This window comes from Euprymna scolopes, chromosome 9 (genome assembly GCF_053919585.1).
Source record: "Euprymna scolopes isolate OS-2025 chromosome 9, ASM5391958v1, whole genome shotgun sequence".
In the NCBI taxonomy this organism is placed as follows: Eukaryota; Metazoa; Mollusca; class Cephalopoda; order Sepiida; family Sepiolidae; genus Euprymna; species Euprymna scolopes.
Window position 1 is genome coordinate 96,784,293 of NC_136490.1, and position 18,828 is coordinate 96,803,120.

At 34.0% G+C, this 18,828-nt stretch overlaps 2 protein-coding genes across 2 annotated transcripts in view; both read right to left on the reverse strand.

The window, feature by feature from the left end:
* LOC145284634 (dynein axonemal heavy chain 9-like) overlaps window positions 1–14,828 on the reverse strand; it is a 63,321-nt gene extending 48,493 nt beyond the window's left edge. Inside the window, exons 1-3 of the mRNA XM_080133539.1 lie at window positions 14,705–14,828; window positions 7,418–7,630; window positions 4,086–4,235 (exon numbers count right to left, since the gene is read on the reverse strand). Of these exons, the coding sequence (XP_079989665.1) occupies window positions 4,086–4,235; window positions 7,418–7,630; window positions 14,705–14,794 (453 nt within the window). The 5' untranslated portion in view covers window positions 14,795–14,828. The remainder of the gene's footprint in view (window positions 1–4,085; window positions 4,236–7,417; window positions 7,631–14,704) is intronic.
* A 443-nt stretch (window positions 14,829–15,271) lies between these two features.
* The window catches only part of LOC145284635 (uncharacterized), a 96,170-nt gene continuing 92,613 nt past the window's right edge, over window positions 15,272–18,828 (reverse strand). Inside the window, exon 25 of the mRNA XM_080133540.1 lies at window positions 15,272–15,286. Within this exon, the coding sequence (XP_079989666.1) occupies window positions 15,272–15,286 (15 nt within the window). The remainder of the gene's footprint in view (window positions 15,287–18,828) is intronic.

Genomic DNA, 18,828 nt, shown 5'->3' on the forward strand with positions numbered 1-18,828 from the left:
CTCCCTTTTAACAGTCTCATTATGAAGAGACTAATAAGTACTTTCAGTTTTCATCAATTTGATAAACAGTTACATATGTTGAATTATCATACAACCAAGCAGCGTCAGATTGAGAGAAAACAATAAATGGTGAAAACACTAGATGCATAATTTAAACTTCTTTAATCTTTTTACCGCATGTCAGGATTGCATTCGAACTGTTATCAATTTGACTACATTAACAAAATTAATAATCTAAATGTGCAAACAGAATCATTTACACAATACCTTAATGAAGCTTGCTTTCCGGGCTGTTGGAAAACTGCTTCTGTTGTACCAGTATTCAAGAATTCTGGCGAAAGGACAGACCCATCAAATTATCGCCCCATTAGCCTCCTCCCACTTTTTGCCAAAATATTTGAGACCATAATTAACCATGCTCTAGTCCATCATCTTACAGATGCTAAACTACTGACTGACAAACAATATGGATTTAGACAAGCCCGTTCCACAGCAGACATCCTCACTGTGATCTCTGAACGTATATACCATTCACTGGACAAAGCGGGGGAAGGCAGAGCGGTAGCTCTAGATATATCTAAGGCTTTTGACAGGGTATGGCATGAGAGTCTCCTCAGTAAAATCAGATCATACCGTATCACTGGTAGAATACTTAACATAATTAAATCCTTCTTAGATAAGAGAAAAATCCAGGTAGTCCTCGACGGTCGCACATCCAAACAATATGATATAAATGCGGGAGTGCCCCAGGGTTCTATCCTTGGACCTCTATTGTTCCTGATATTCATAAATGACCTCCCCGACAACATTGCCTCTGAGATGGGTATATATGCTGATGACACTACACTCTATGGCAGACACGACAGGAAGACGAATGAACACATTTCTAAAGAAATGGCAGAAACACTAGAGGAAGACCTCCAATCTGTAGTGGAATGGGGACAAAAGTGGTTGGTCGCGTTCAATGCTGCCAAGACTAAACTAGTTTCATTCAATAATTACAAGAAACCCTCTCTACCACCCATAGCAATGGCCAACGACTCTTTATCTGAGAGTCCATCTTTCAAACTCCTTGGCCTAACGTTCACAGGAAACATGAGTTGGAACAATTACATTGAAGGCATTGCCAGGGCCGCTGTAAGAAAGGTAGGCTCTCTCTACCGTGCTAGAAAACTACTAACACCCGAAAGTGTCCTGTACCTCTATAAGGCCACCATTCGCCCATGTATGGAGTATTGCTGCCACATCTGGGCTGGTGCATCTGCTACTAGTCTCTCGCTCCTTGACAGGGTTCAAAAGAGAGTCGCAAACCTGATAAGCCCTGAACTGGCATCTAAGCTTCAGCCTCTGTCCCATCGACGAAATGTTGCATCCCTCTGCCTTTTCTACAAGTATTTTAGTGGTGAATGCTTAGACGAACTGCAATCACTTGTGCCCCCATGACGCGAGCACCCTCGACAAACCCGACAGGCTACTAAATCCCACCCCCACACTGTAGAGATCCCTAGATGTAAAAGATCTTTCTACTCCAATAGTTTCTTCCCCAGAACCGCAAGACTCTGGAATTCCATTCCAGGTCCCTGCTTCCCCAACAGTACTGACGTGCAGAAGTTCAAGTGTAATGTGAACCGACACCTTGCTGCCCAAATCCCTACATAGTACCCCAGTAGTTGTTGCCCCTGATAGTAGCCCCCTACACCAAAGTGGCAATTTGCCTTGTTTGGGGTGAAAATGTAATAAAAAAAAAAAAAAAAAAATATTATCCAAATATTAGATAAAAAAGTAAAATTTTTCTCAAATTACTTCATGTAATTGGCTATAAAGGTTTACAGTAATCAAACGACTGGCGAGATTACAACCAGATATCACCATAACATCATGACTCCATGTCAAAACAATTAAATTTTTCCCCACCCATATACTCGCACAGCTTTGATCTCACCTAGAATCTCTTTTGGAGAACTATTTTATTCACCACATATATGGAACTCTCAACCAGACACCAAGCATTAACATTGCACTCGTTAACCAGCCATTTGGAAGAAACAATAAATAGTATCATCTGTTAGATTAAAACCTAATAAAATCTTCTGCATACAAACAAGTGACTTCATGTGAAAACAATTTATTTCCCACCAACATAATCACAACGATTTGATCTAGAATTACTTTTGGAAAACTACTATCTACTTTATTCACCATATATGTCAAACTCTCAACTAGACACCAGACATCAGCAAGAAACAACAACAACAACAACAACAACAACAGTATCATCTATTAAGTTAAAACCTATCGAAATCTTGTGCATATAAAATAGTGAGCAATCAAATAGCACAGCTAAAATGTATTTCTAATGAACTCACACATACATCTCAGCAAACATTTCACTCACATAAAGCAAATACAAAAGATATTTCAGTCGCATCGTGAGACTCTTGCTAAAGCAAACACAACTTGTATACACATATTCGAACATATTCAAACATTTTCTCATAGTAAAGATTGTTATTTTTAACCCCATATTTTCGTGGTTTGTTGTGTTCTTCACTTGTATTTTGAACTTTTATTCTATTTTGCTTGACTCCAGATCAGAAGATTGCATATCACAGATGACCACTTATAGAAATGAGATGGCATTTACCGAAGGGTTTTTTTTTTTAAGCATATGAAGAACTTGGACGATTCAAGTAGATAGGGGAATCAGTAAATGTTTACGCTAATACAATCAAAAGATTCTTAGGGAGAGGGCTGGATCATACAATCATGCTGGTTTTCAGTACACAATTCCCAGACGATGTGTCCGTGGCATTATAACAGTTTTGCTTTTAGAATTACAGAGTTGGTGCGAATTAAGGTGTTAGTGAATAGGAGTTCTGTTAATTTATTTTGAGGTTGACAAGATCGATAACATCGTTTCTTAGTTTTCACATCTTCAGTGCATGGTCGAATGTCAGCAAAGACGGTTTTGAAACAACATTATTTGTCGCTATGAAGGCAAAGATTAATAATGTCAATATCATTTGTTGTTTTTTTATCCATTATTAATTAAGATTTGGTATCTAGCTGTCTGAAGTCGAAACTATATTATTACTTCCATTTTGTATTATCTTTCAATACTCAGTTTAGTCTACTATATTATTTCTGACTAATATACTATCTTTCAATGCTCAATTCAGTGTACATGAAGAGATCATTTTAAATACATTTGTTATTTGATGATATTTTCAATAAATTCTGACTTGTGATTTTAATTATATTGTTATATATTGGGATCCTACGTGAGTAAGTAGAGATTATGTTAATTAGTATGAATTTCGGTTAGGGTTACATTAGTAACAATAACTTGGCATCAAACGGAAATTTGCCGGTGGCAGGATTGAACCAAGAGGTTCAAAGGTCATCTCTATAAAAACGTACTAGAAACGTAGGTGTCGAAATATAGGATGTGATGACGTCATGCTTTTGAGGAGAGAAACAAGGATTATTAAAAGTCAGTCCAAATGAGACAGGTAAGATGTGCCTGATAATGTAGGAATCCATGTGGATGTTGCCTCGAGACTCTGCCCGTGCATCACCATCATTAAGGCTGAGTTAGGAAAACAAGTTAAGAAAATGAAATAAGTCATAATTTACATGTTCTTTTCCTCAAGAACAAGCTCTACGAATAAAACCCTTGAAAACCTCAGCAAGCCTCCATTGTGTTTTAATACACGAGCAGATTCGTCAACAGAAGGCTAACAGCCATGAGAGGGGATCACAGTCAACACATAGAAAGGTGACGATCAAAAGAAGTGAAGACCAGCAACCGTGCACGTATGTTTAAAAGAGATTTTATTTGATGTGATTACTTGATCTCTTACAGGCACAACAGCAACACGTGTGCAAATACGTGTGTTTACATAAAATACTGTGTATAAACAATTTGTTACACCTGGTAAGGGAAACAAGCAAATATATAAAAAGGCATTGTCATGGATTAAGAACGGTCTATCTCAGTGAATTAAATAAAGGATAAAGTTTTAAATTCTTACACTTCCAAAGTATTGAAAAAAAAAATGCAACTGAAATCAAATAATATTTACCATTGCTTCAATTTCCAATGTTTTCTGTCTTGATTTGAAACCATGAATGATATTGGCTGCAGAAGTTTGGTCGCAATCTTGTTTGGTAACTGGTGCTTCAGCAATATCCTCCAATAACCGATTAACTTTTGCGTTGAACGCATTCAGTTCCTTAAAGAAACAAAAAAAAAAAAGCAAAGTCTGACTTTTCGTCTACCAAACATAAATTCTAAAGCGTATAAAATGAATTGTTAGTTTTAATCTTTTTATTTTTGCAACCTGAAAAAATGATATCAAGGTAAATGAACACACTGATCTCTAAAGGAGGAGATAATGACTAAGAGGGTGATATCATGAGCAACAAACTCTTATCTCCTCCACAAAAAAAGGAGGAGTTAATGCCTGAGAAGATGATATCATAACAACAGTATAGACACTACATTACCCCTTCCCAAATGGAGAAGGTATAGTTCTTGGGAATATAGTCGCATGACAACAGAAAAAATACTATACTATCCCCCCACCAAGGAGGATGTAATACCTGTGAGGTTTAACCTCACTGTCTAACAAAAAGGAAGCTGATTCCTGGGAATTACCAGCTTTACCATCGTAAAAAGGAAAGATAATTCATGGGAGGGGGTCTTGTAAAAACATAAGTAATACTACATTATTCACACCGATTAAAAGGTAATGTAATAAACGTGCTCTGATGAACTCATACCTCTCGACATAAATACACCAAACTAACCCGACAAACAGCAAAATTACACCCCCTCACGAGAGAGATGTCTAGGTGCCGGAAAACCTTCTGCTCTAATAGTTTCTTTCCTCGACCTGCTAGACTTTGGAATTCCCTCTAGGTCTCCTACTTCCATGACTGTACTGACATGCAGAAGTTTAAGTGTAATGTCAGCAGATATCTCACTACTCAACTCCCTACATTGTATCTCTGTAGATATGTTCCTAAATAGTAGCCCCTTACGTCCACGTGGAACTGTTACAGGTTCGGGATGAATAAAAGTAAAATAAATTAAAAGAAAAAAATCAGTGTTTTTTTTTCAGCTATTTAAAGATGCTTAGTTATAAAAGCATTGTTTTATAGTTCTTTGATTTTCTCTTTTTCTCTAATTTCTGGTCGTGTTTTTGAGTACCCTCCAACCCTAGACGGATGAAATTGGACATATATTTTTGTAAAGAAAAAAAAAGTCAAACCGCTGGGGATAATGGTAAATAGGTCTGTCCATTTTTATTTCAAGCCTAATTGTGTTACATTTTCATGTTTTATTAAAAAAGTATCTTTAGATAAAAAATTTCAGAGAAATAAATCCTTTTTCTTTCCTTAAATGAAGCTGCTATTTTTTTTTTGGGGGGGGGGCCCATGCCTTGTTTCATTTCAATGAAACCTGTGTGTGCATATATACATATATAGTCTGTTTATTATACAAACATTATTGGTTACATACGTGCATACATGTTTCAGTGAAGTCCCACTTCAGGGACAACATTTCATCAGACCAAAATAGAATTGATATTGAAACTGGGTGTCAAAATTACATTGGTTTTTATAAGATATTTAGGTGCGATCTACATTCCGGGGAGGGGGATATATGTAAGCAGTAGGTTTTTTTGGAGGTGTGATGAGAGGAGGGGAGATGCTGTTTCCCCCCCCCCCGTGTTTAAGCTGTCATTAGTAGGAAGGTGTTAGGTGATTCTTTCAGCTTGTCGATTATTTATTGCACTTGATTTAAAATTTCACATATCTTATGTTGTTTTTATGGTTGTATATCTTCTATTGGTGGTGACTTTAATTTTCTTTTAACAAATGGTGTTTTTATTAATAATTTATAAACAATAAAATTGCCAATCAATTTGAAGATATCTTAAGTAGGACAGCCACTAGTGTGGATGTGGCATTATAGCGACTGAGATTGGTCTACTCAAGAGTAGGATAGACACTTGTTCATCAACAAAACACATTTCCGCACACTTTTGAATGGTTGTGTGTCTAATTTGTGGCTAATGTTAATTTGGATATTTCTACAAATAAATATGTAAAAGTGTAGTATCTGTTTTAAGTTTTCTAGTGGCATCATACATTTTACGATCAACGGATCTATTGCATATACAGAAGAAAATATAACTGCAAATTACATATGTATGTTACAGAATATTAACTGTTTAAAATATATCCTCTTCCCTCTTTCTTTCTATCTGTCCCCTCTCCCTCAATATTTATATATCTATTTATCTCAACCTCTTTATCTCTATCTATTTCTTCCCATCTTACTAGCTATATCTTTATATATATATATGCTTACATATATATATACATGCCAATATATGCATATATATGCATATATGTACATTTATATGCACATATATGTGCATATAAATATGCATTTATATTCCTCTATCTATATCGTTTTCTTTATCTTTCCTCCATCTCTCTCTCTCTCTCTCTCTCTCTCTAGACTTATAGCGACTACGAAAATTTTAAATGGAACCCTGTACTTGTCAAACCCATGACATCTACACTAACTCTTTCCCTCTCTCTCTCCCTCTCTTTCTCTCTCTCTCCCCCTTCTCTCTCTCTCTTATCTGCTTAATGTACCATGCTGAATAAGCAAACATCAGTAAAAATTTAAAACCTAAAAATTGAAACTTCTCCCCCCCTTGCTTTATATATATATATATATTATATTATATATATATATATATATATATTTATATATATTTCACACTCTATTTTTATTCTTTCCTCCATATTTTCCCTATCACATCTCTACTTAGCCCCTTTATCGCCTTTTTTCTCTTTCTCTCTCTCTCTCTCTCTCTCTCTCTATATATATATATATATATATATATATATATATATATATATATATATATATAAATCTATATTTCTCTATCACTTTATCTCTTTCCCACCCCTCTCTCTGTTCTTATCTATCTATCTATCTATCTATCTATCTATCACTATCTCTCTCTATATATATATATCTTCCTCTCTTTGTCCCCTTACATATTACTCTCTCTCTCTCTCTCTCTCTCTCTCTCTCTCTCTCTCTATATATATATATATATATATATATAATATATATATATATATATATATACATATATATATATATCTTTCTCTCTGTCCTCTTTCTCTTTCTTTCTCTCTCTCAATTTATTTTATTTCTACTTCAATAATCTGTCGCTATTTTAAATAAAAATTAAAAAAAATAATCTTTCTTAAAGCACGGAGTTTTATGGGTGCTTTAAATCTATAAAAGCATTTAATAACGAAAAATGGGTTGAAATGCCTATTACAAAACAAACACAACAAAGATTTTAATAATACTTCTCACTTTTAATATACTTGCTGATTCTTCTTGAATGGTCGGCCCAAGATTTTGTTTGGCTAACGAAACTTTTGTCTTCAGGTTATTCCAACGAATTGGGTTGCTTTCATGCAACTGGTTGGCGACTTCAGGCAATTCATGTTGATATTTCTTCAAAAATTCCATCGTTTTATTGATCAACCCAAAATCAGTTTCCATTCGAGAGTGTGCACTTGAAACCTGAACATAATTAAAAGAAATTCATTAATATAAAGCTGAATGCATATATACTTTCTTTTCTTTTCTTTTTTTTTTTTACTCATGTTCACCCCTTACAAAGCATATCGCCACTTGGACGCAAGAGGCTAGTATTTGGGGCCATGTCTAGCAAAGATTAACAAGATATTTGTTTATGTTACATTTAAACTTCTGCATATCAGTACAGACAGGAAAGCAGGCAGCAGGAAGGGAATTCCAAAGTCTAGCACAGTGATGCAACATTGCGGCGATGAGACAGGGGCTGGAGCTTAGTTGATAAAGTGGGACCGATTAGATTGACAACTCTTTTTTTAACTTTATCTAAGATGGAGAGACTAGTGGTAGATGCAGCAGCCCAGATGTGGCAACAATACTCCATGCATGGGGGAATGGTGGCCTTGTAAAGGTAAAGGATAATCTCAGGCATGAGTAGTCTTCTAGCTTGATAGAGGGAACACACCTTCTTTGCAGCAACCTTTCAATCTATTATTACACTAAAGCTACCATTTTCCCCCTAATGCTTTATATATATATACATTAATCACTCAAAAATATAATTTAGTTCTGAGATTGAGTTATATTTGAAGAAAATTATGTTTTAATTGTTCTAATTAGCTGTAATTTGTGTTTCTGGATGTTTTTAGATGACGATTAATAATTTGTGTTATTTGTATTATTCGAACTACTGTTCTCATCGGGGGGGGGGGGATTTTTACAAAGTTTCGGTCGATGTAACCTTCGATTTTCTTAAGGTGTAAATTTTTCTGCCGAACTCGGTAATCTACACAGAATTTCGAATGGAACCCTTTATTTAATCCACGTGGGTAGTATGCTCTCATTCCGTCATCCATGGCTAGGTAGAAGTCTTAAGCAATTCGCAATTTTATTCTTAGTATTGTCTCCAAGAACCAGTGGCGTAACGGATAAAGTACTCTGTAAAATTCATTTCTAAGTTAAACTTTTCTTGAGGTTGAAGGTCCAATCCTGAGTGCAAACGATACTGAGAATACAATAGTAAATTACTTAAGACTTTCTACCTGGTCGGGGGTAGGGTTAGGGTTAGGGTTAGGGTTAGGTCATGCCTGACGAAACACAACCATGTTACCTGTGGATTAAATAAAGGGTTCCATTTGAAATTCCGTGCAGATTCATGAGTTCGACAAGATACACCTGAAGCAGATCGGAGATTACATCGGTCGAAACGTGAAAATAACACTCAATATGAGAACAAAGGTCTGAATAATTCAAATAATACAAATTAGCCGTGATTTATAATTAATAAAAATCACCATGTTTCATTCAACAATGTATTACTCTCACCCACAACGATAATATAGAAGTAAAGAAACTGACAATGTTTACTTATGCAAGAAGAATTTCTTTACAAACATTTCACAGATTAGGAACTTTTAAAATCATTTCCAAGCAGAGTAAATAGCGATAATGCTTGTAATCCAACGGATCAATACTATGTCTAGCCTTATATTAATTACATATTTAAGTTTTAATTAACATAGTAATAATAATATAAACTAGCAAGGACGCCCGGCGTAGCCCGGTCGTAAAGTACGTTTAAATATGATATTTTAATTCTTGCAGATTTCGTATATGTTATTATACAGTTAATGTTCTATCGATAATATATAAAATATTATAAAGTTGCGATTTCAAAAATAACAGAATATATCCATATGAATTGGGTGCATCAGTTTTAATCGGAACCGAAACCAAAACTTTTGAAAAATTCTTGGTAAAATTATTTATAAAAATAAAGATAACTTAAGTGCCATCAGCTATAATCGAAACCGAAACCAAAACTTAAAAAGAATTCTTGGTAAAATTATTTATTACAAGAAATGAAAGTCCATAACAATTAAACAACAGTCACTCAAATGTAAGTGTGACGCACCAAATAAATAATACACACGCTATCCTATTAATGTATTTATCTAAGCTAGCAGGGACGCCCGGTAAAGCCCGGTCATAAAGTACGCTTAAATATGATATTTTACTTGTTGCAGATTTCGTATGTATTATTATAGAGTTAATGTTTTATCAATTTTTATACGTTATAAAGTTGCGAGTTCAAAAATAAAAAAATATATCCATATGACTTGGGTGCATTAGCTTGAATCGAAACTGAAATAAAAACTTATGAGTTCCTTCAGCCATAATCGAAACCGAAACCAAAACTTATGAAGAATTCTGGATAAAATTATTTATAAAAAAAAATAGATGACTTAAGTGCCATCAGCTATAGTCGAAACCGGAATCAAAACTTACGAAGAATTCTTGGTAAAATTATTTATTACAAGAAATAGAAGAACATAACAATTAAACGACCCGGATGTAAGCGTGACACACAAAAGAACTCACACACGCTATCGTATTAATATATAGGTTTTTATCTATTAGAGATTTCGATTGGGATAAATTGATTATATTATCCGTTTGCCATCGGAATAGAAAATTGATATCAAAATCAAAATGTTTTCAAAAAAATTGGAGGAACATAAGAAACTTTTGATGACTATTAAAAAACAGCAAACATAAATCATATAAAACTATTTTTTAGAGACGCTGCTCATTTTTTTAAGCATTCCAATTCAAAGATGGTATAGTTTTCTCAAGTCAAACCCCACTTCTTAATTCAAGCAGCACATCTTGAGTTATTTAGTTTTAGAAGAGTTTCTAAAGTGTAGTTATTCTATACAAGTTCTGGAGATGACGAATTCTTAGTGGACAGCTGTTCTGTACAGGTTCCGGAGTTTATAATTTTGCAGCCAATGAGCAAAAGATTTTTCTCGTACTTACACAATATATATATATATATATATATATATATATATATATATATATATATATATATATATATATATGTGTGTGTGTGTGTGTGTGTGTGTGTGTGTGTGTGTGTGTGCAAGGTTTAATTTTTATGGAGCAATTCTGGTTTCTGATTGGTTGATAGCAGAACGTGAATTAATTTGATTCGTCAGTTCCTAGCATTTATAAATAGAATCTCCCCACTTTGAGGGAGCATACCCCTATTACTTCTGGTGAGGATGAGTCTTCTTGTGGCTTCGGCGGTTTGGGGACTGGATAGAAAGTACTCGTAAATCATCTATTCTTGACACTCAACCCGACAAGTACGAGGCCAGGAACTGGCCCAGTACCTGTCGAACTGAGGTACGCCGCCTTCGTATCACCGAGAAGGTCCACCCTCCCAGGTCTTGCTACCTGGTTTTCGGGTGGGGCAAGTTTATTGCTTGTCGTCTGAGGCGCCCTGACCGGGGAATGCCGACGGGGAGGCTCAGGCAATTTTTCTCGAGGCAAGAGTTGTCCTCATTTAGGGAATTGTCTGTATCCCATCTTCTGACCTTGTGTCATATAATGCTCTGCTGGAGAGCATTTAAAAATCTACCTCTTTTATGAGTCAAAAAAATTGCAACAAATATCACTCTACTATGGGCATGGCAAACATACGCCCCACAGGCGATTCTAAGCTTATTTGAAGCCTGCACAGACAGCAACTTTGAAAGAGGAAAATATTAAATATGAGATATGTAGGAAAGGTAGTAAGAATTTCTTATCTATCATTGCTTCAGGAAAATTTATTTTGAAATTGAATCCACTAGTTGAAACTAGAACAACATTTTTCGAGTTATCTTTATTATCAAAGAAATCACAGGCAATTACGTTAGGAAAACTCAAGAGCGGTTTATAATAATTCATGCCAAAACTTTTCAAAGAACTGATTGATGATCATCACTTGTTATTGCTGATAAAACTCGTTTACTGAACAGAAATTTCAGTCAAACATATCAAAGATTATTGACAACAAGAGGTGTCAAGCTTTGGGAGAAAACATGGAAAATGTTTGAATAGTTGTCTATTTTGAACTATTGTGGTATGTGTGAATTGGATTTGTTGCAGTTGAATCGTTAATTTCAATTTTCCTTATATTGAAAAAAGAACACATTTATTAATTTCTTTCGTTATATTTTTTTTATTAAACTATATCTACGTTTGTACTTGCAGTATTGAATAGGATCAAACTAGTGCATGTTTCTAAATTAAAAGAAAAAATATTCTGCGATAATTTTTATTAAACGACTTTAGTTTTAATTGTAGGAGTATGGCCTTTATTACAACACAAACTGACTCCTGTTGTTGTATTGTCCGGCGGTATATAAACAGAGTTTGTATAATTAATATCTCTTTAACGTAGTGATATATACAGTGTGTGACGTCTAGTTGTTAAAATGTTCTTCTATTGTTGAACGAGAATCGTTCATTAAACTGGAATTTGAATGAAAAAATAAAATAAATAAATATCATCGACTGTTGTTTTATGGGAGATTTTTTTTCTTTTGGTTGGGACGTTGAACATTTTTTTTTTTTTCGTCTTGCTCTTTTCCGTCTCTTTATTACGCACAGAGAAGTGTTAATAAAACTTGAACATACGCAAATAAATGTTATCAAAGGTCAGATAAGTTACTCTTCTATCTATTCGATTAAGTTTATAGGGTTTTTATTCAATGTATGACCATCAAATAGCCGCTACTGGACACTTACGTATGCAAACATTTTTTTCACATAACTCATTGTTTTTCCGACTATTAAAATAAATAAATAAATACAATGAACTGTTGTTTTTAAACGAAATATTTGGCATTTAACGAGAAGTTGACTAGAACAAATAAAACATTGCAAACAAAAAGGAAGTTTTCACTAGATTCGTTCATTTGTTAAATTTAAAATAAATTTCTTGTGAAATGGAATTTATTTTAATAATTGGAATTTTTAAAAAGTTTTTCTATAAATAGCATTTACTCAAAAAATGTACTTTGAAATTTACAACGTCAAAAAACAAACAAAAAAAAAACAACGGTCGATTATATTGATTTATTTCGTTATTTTTATGTACATTTCAGTTAAATGAACGATTCTCTTTCAATAGCGGGGACGCGTGTTTCGTTTCATATTTCGCATTTTTTATTTACTAGGTGATTTCGGCCATTAACCGATTCAGAGCAACGCGTAGCCGGGTACAGTTGTTCTAAATATTTTGATTATTCTAAAACATATTTTAGCTTACAAAACTTTTTGGCTTGAATAATGATAATAATCGTCGACCAACATACCTTTGACGTTTCCCAGTTAATATCAAACACTGTCTCCCTTGCAACATTCAGAGTTTAACATGCTTGCTCTATTGGATATAGACTCATTTCTTCACAGAGGATCCATACAGCTCTTTTAATTCTCAAAGAAACAGGGATAATTTCATCAAAGAATCAACGGAAAAGTAAATTGTCGCCATGGTCTGATATTATTTAATAAAAACGGTTTCGTTTTAACCAGATTTAGTTTATCTTCAGTCTATACTAGACTACAAAGACAACAAATGTTGCAGACAATTGTTATAAATTGAGTTCCTATACCAGTAAGTAGAGATTATGTTAACTAGTATGAATTTCGGCGAGGGTTACATTAAGGACATATTAGGATTACCCTATAGTAAACAGAAATAGATCGCCTGCAGCTAGTGTGATTTAGGTGGAGGTAAAAGGTTAACTTCATAGATAAAAGGTGCTAGAAATGCAGGTATCGAATTACATAGAAATGACATCACGTGTTTGAAGGACAGAACAGAACTTCGAACAGTTTGAGCCAGAAAGCGAGAGAGGCGAAATGCGTCTACAAATGTAGAGAGAATCTAAGTGCATATTGCCTCAAGACTCTGCCCGTGCATCGACCATTTTAAGGCTTAGTAAGAGAATTAAGTAAGAAATAATTTATGTAGTCTCTCCCCCAAAGATTAATACCTTTGAATAAAACCTTTGAAATCTCTGCAAGTCTCCATTGTGTTTGCATGCATGAATAGATTCGTCTTGAATTCACAACTATGAAGGGATCAATGGCCACGCACAGAAAAGTGAAAATCATAGAATGAAAGACTAGCTACTGCACACATATGTAAAAAGACATTTATTATTGGATTTGTTTTATTAATCGTTTACTGGCGACGATGGACTAATGCACCTCACATTTTTGTTGAAAATGACATGTGCGAACAGTCCGTTTACTGTTTGTGTAAGCTGAAAATGGTAAACAATGCCAGTTCACCTACCTACTTACCTACCTACATAGATTAAACAACAAGCAGCGATTTCCAATTCATAAATAATAACGGCTCCCTCGCCAATTCCGACCATTCTGAGTGGCTGCGTTCTGATAATTCTTATATTCCAGAATCCAATTCTACACTTCATAAACGAACGGTTACTAAAAGTACAATATGGCGTTCCTAATAGATATATTACTTTGCACACTGTCAAGTTCGTTTCATGCTTAGATTATTACCGTCTTGTGTATGTGTATTTTGCACTTCATAATTTGTTGGGCGTTTGCTATAAACATTAACAAGTCTCAAAATATTGTGTATCCACAAGTACTGAGAACATAAGCAAACAAATACATACGTCGCTAATAGTCCGTGCATGCGTTTGTTCGTGTGCATGAGTTTGTGTCCGTTAAAAAAAGAAGACAACTTTTGTTGTTAAAACAAATGCAAAAAGAAATAATAAGTGTATATAAACATTACAGACTTCTACTTTTCCTGAAATAAGCAAACAAACAAACAAAAACATGCGTCGCTACTGATCTGTATAGTCCGTGCATGCGTTTGTTTGTGTGCGTGTTTTTTAAAAACCTTTGTTGGTAAAACAATTGCAAAAAATAATAACTGTATATAAACATTAAAAAATGCAGCATTTCGTCATATATATATATATATATATATATATATATATATATATATATATATATATATATATATATCTGCAGTAAATTTACAGTAATTTTTTTTTGTATTTCTATTTAAACAAACTGAGCCACAACAACGCATGGCCCGGTACAGTTAGTTGTATATAATTATTTATTAATTAATCTTTTGACTCCAAATCATGCCCCCCTTTTTTGCTTTGTCAGCACTTAGTGTAATTCTTCATTCTTTTCCGACCATAGGCACCTTATAACAAATGCAAACTTTACCTCATTGAATAAGCGCATAATTCTTGTAAAAGAAAGAATATCTTTCTTTCTGTTGTTCATAAATTCCATTTCTGCTTCGAGTCCTTTCATGTACTGATCAAGATCTTGCAAAGTCTGTGTCACCTGATAATAACCGAGAAAATAAAAATTACTTCAACAATTTGATGAAAATATATTGTAAATAGCGATATTTAATGAAATGCAATTTATCCATATATAAAATTATGCCAGGCGCTGTTTTAAAATTTTGAGCCACCTAGCAACAATAAACATTTGATATCCTGATATTTGATTCTGTTTAGTCTTTTTATCCTTTTTTCCATTCAAGCATGTTTTATACAATAACAAAATATGTTTTGCTTCAGTTTGTTTAAAGAATATTATTCCAGCTATGATTTAATTTAAAATAATGACACAAATAATGGACGAGATATAACCCATATTTATGATAATATTTATATCCTTTCTATTTTAATAATATTTTGTGACCACTTTGAGTGTTTTTGTGTATGCGTGTGTTTCTTGCCTATACGTTATTCATGCATTATCATTTATTTTAATTTGCTTCTAATCTAATTTTTCCTGTGAAAATATTGGCATAAAAATAAACAATAAAAACAAAATTCTTATTTCTTTTTCTTTTTAAAATAAACGAGCCGCGCGTGCCTCCCTCTGGTACTGCATGTGAGATGACGCCACAAAAAAATAATGAAGAAATAATGAATGTGAGAAGTGTGAAGGGCCAATCTTGCCTTCACATTTTCGCCAAGTTTCAGAAAAATCTAATGGATGGGGCAAAAGTTATGGGGTAAAACGTGTCATTTTTTTCAATTTGGGGGAATTTGTGACCCCTTTGGGGTTCGTGGGAACGCTAAATCCCAGTGAAAATGGATAAACGGTGCAGTTTCATGCCTTAAGACATGTGTATTTGAATTTAGCACCATGGAAAAACCATAGTCATACATATCAAGTTTTTGAGTAATATGAAAAAAGAGCTCCCAACAAGGCATTATTTTTAGCCTTAAAAGTCCCTGAGGGATGCAAACCAGAATTTTGCCAGGGTCACCCATACTACATATAACCATATGTGTATATCTATTACTTTATAAATGTAGAGATGATTTAATTTTTACAGATACACTGTGATGAGGCTCACAATTTTATGTAGGTATGCACGTCTCAACAAAGGCTGCTGGCGATTCATAACTGTATCTGTGTGGACAAGTTTATTTGATTTATGATCAAAGTGTAAGGTTAAAAGAGCACTTTTTCCAGTTCTGTATAAGTTACTAGGATCAACATAGATTTTTAGAGATAGAGAATAGCGTCAGATGTGATGTCTTAAATTAAAATACAAATCATAGTGACTGCGTGAGCTAAAGACTCAGCGGTCGTTGTGTAGACGCCGACTCTCTCTCTCTCTCTCTCTCTCTCTCTCTCTCTCTCTATACATATATATATATATATATATATATATATATATATATATATATATATATATATTGGGAGGGTAGGGGAAATATGTGAAGCTTTGTACCATCTGAGTAGGCAAACAGAAAAATGTTTGCTGAAATGATCGTAATGGACAAAGTTAACACTTGTGATTGTAAAATAAAAAAAAAAAAACATATCCAGCTCAACTAGAGAAAGCAGATAGACAAATGGATCTGGTATATGAACTTAAAGAAAGACCGGTGGGGATAGAAATAAAAACCAAAAAATTTCAGAGTCAATTTCTCCTCAAGAGCAGAGTCATCCGTGAGAATTTCAGAAAACAGAAACACGACTAGGATTGAAAGACATATTACAGCATATCATTAAATGGTGATTAAACAAAGACTGCTGGCGATTCATAATTGTATCTGTGTGGACAAGTCGGGCATAGACTGTAATTTATGATCAAATTGTAGTGCAGTTTTTCCAGTTCTATATAAGTCACCAGGATCAACTTCAGATAATTCAAATGTCAAAGAAGCTGTTTACGATTTGCTATATGTGATTAACTTTTGATCTGATTAGCAAAATATAAAATTCATGTATCAAATATGTTACCTGTACGTTCTCGTTGTGGCCGGGAGTTTGTTTTTTGAATAAGAAGTTTTTTTTTCTAGACTATTATTATCACTTTCTCTTTTTTTTTTTTACATGGGAGACATTATTTATCAAGACTCGAAGGTCAAGCGATTGTAAGGGTTAATGAATGTACGGTGGTCACCAGGATAACAGCGTATAATTAGTGGTGGAAATTGGGGGAAATGGATTATTTAGAGGGATGCTTCAACAAGAACTTGTTTACATTGAACTTTAAGATGACCATATAGTATTCAGCTAGAAAGCAGACCAGCATAACAGAGTTCCACGGGTGGGCAGTTCTAGGAAAGAAGCTTTATTCGTGGAATTTGCGTTTATATTTAGACGTAGATAGAGAGTGGGGGAAACTGTTGATGGTCGTTAAATTTTGACAAGGGGAGGTAAATTGAAACTCAGATGAACACTTGCGACGAAAATAATGATACAGCAAAAACGTCTCTTCTGTGGGAAAGAGCTTGCGGGGAAGAAAAAAGGGGATCACCTACGAGGTTTTGAAGGTGTTAGGGTAGGACAAGGCCCTACGAGCAGCTCCCGTCCAGATAATCTTAAACATAGGATTTGCAAAGTTAAATTTAATTATTTATTTTGGTCATTTAATTATTAATTGAACCAAATTCTTATTAAACTATAACTAAATGTTTTAAGGTAATGTTGTTTAATCTCTGTTTATAAAATTATTGGATGTAAATACTTAAAAAATTTTAATATATGAAGATTTGCTAAGAATTTTAAAGCCAAAAATGTCTTTCTATTCGACAGTTTACATCCAAATTTTTATTATATTTCGAAAATGAAGTATTTTTTCCAATATTAATAACAGATTAATATAACTGACTCGTTTACAACAAAATGGAAATGCATCTTGGTGGATTTAATTTGATAATTAAAACATTTTTAATGGAATTTTTAAAAGTTTGTTTGCATTTTTAATTTAAACCCATGGTTGATTAATAGTATATAAAATAATACCGTACTTTGGGGTAATTGCGCCAAATCCGGGAGTAATTGCATCAACTTAAAAAAGTGCCCTTTATATGCGTGGTTGCCAAAAGAGTACTTTTAGCTAGTCGGCGCAATTACCCCAGACTTGGCGCAATTTTCCCACAGTACGGCGAGAGAGGCGAGAAACACACATACATATACACACGAGAAATAGTTATAGAATTTTGTTCATATAATGTTAAACAGTGTTTTAGAAAATTGTCTGCGTATGAAGACACTTGATTCTGTTCTTGTATGCCATAAAAATGTTTTGATATCAACATCAACTTTTTGGGTACTTATTCAAATTCTGACCCAAGTCCTGGCAACATAACGTCAGCATCTTCCGACATGGTTACGAAACCAGCCGGAAAATACTGACGACACAAAGTCAGTCAAAGATGATAAATACAAAATGTGGCATTGTAATGAAAACGAGACAAAATAACAAAATTCGGGAAATTATTTTATTTTTAATGAAAGTTTATGATATTTTTGTTTTCGATTGTAACAACTCTAAAAAACAATGTTACTTATCGTTGCTTCTGAGACAGTGTCACATTTATGACACAAATTCTTCATGCTTGCCATGTCCTGGGACCACATGTATATCATCTTGATCATTTGACCGACAGTCATTCTTGTTTGAGAATAAAATGTGTCCCTCCTTGTGGATGTCCATCATTGCATTTGGTGTACACTTGTCTCATACGATTTTCATTTCTGTCATTCTTCACATAGATTCACAATTTTTTGCATTTTTTCTTCTTTCCGATAAGTTTGTGTTTTCTTAAGAGAATTAATGCGTTTGCACAGCACGCTGTAATTCATTTCCAAATTTAACACAACACTTGGGGGGGGTGAAATTTGTCGTCTGTTGACAGCTGATTGCTGATTAGTTAATCTCGTCGGCATTTTACGTTTGCTCTCGTAACCATTCATGAAAATACTAACGCAATGTTGCCAGAACTTTCGCCAGAATCTGAATAAGTATAATTTTTTGTATAACTAGATTTAATCGCATTATACACAGATCTTCATTCAAGGAATCG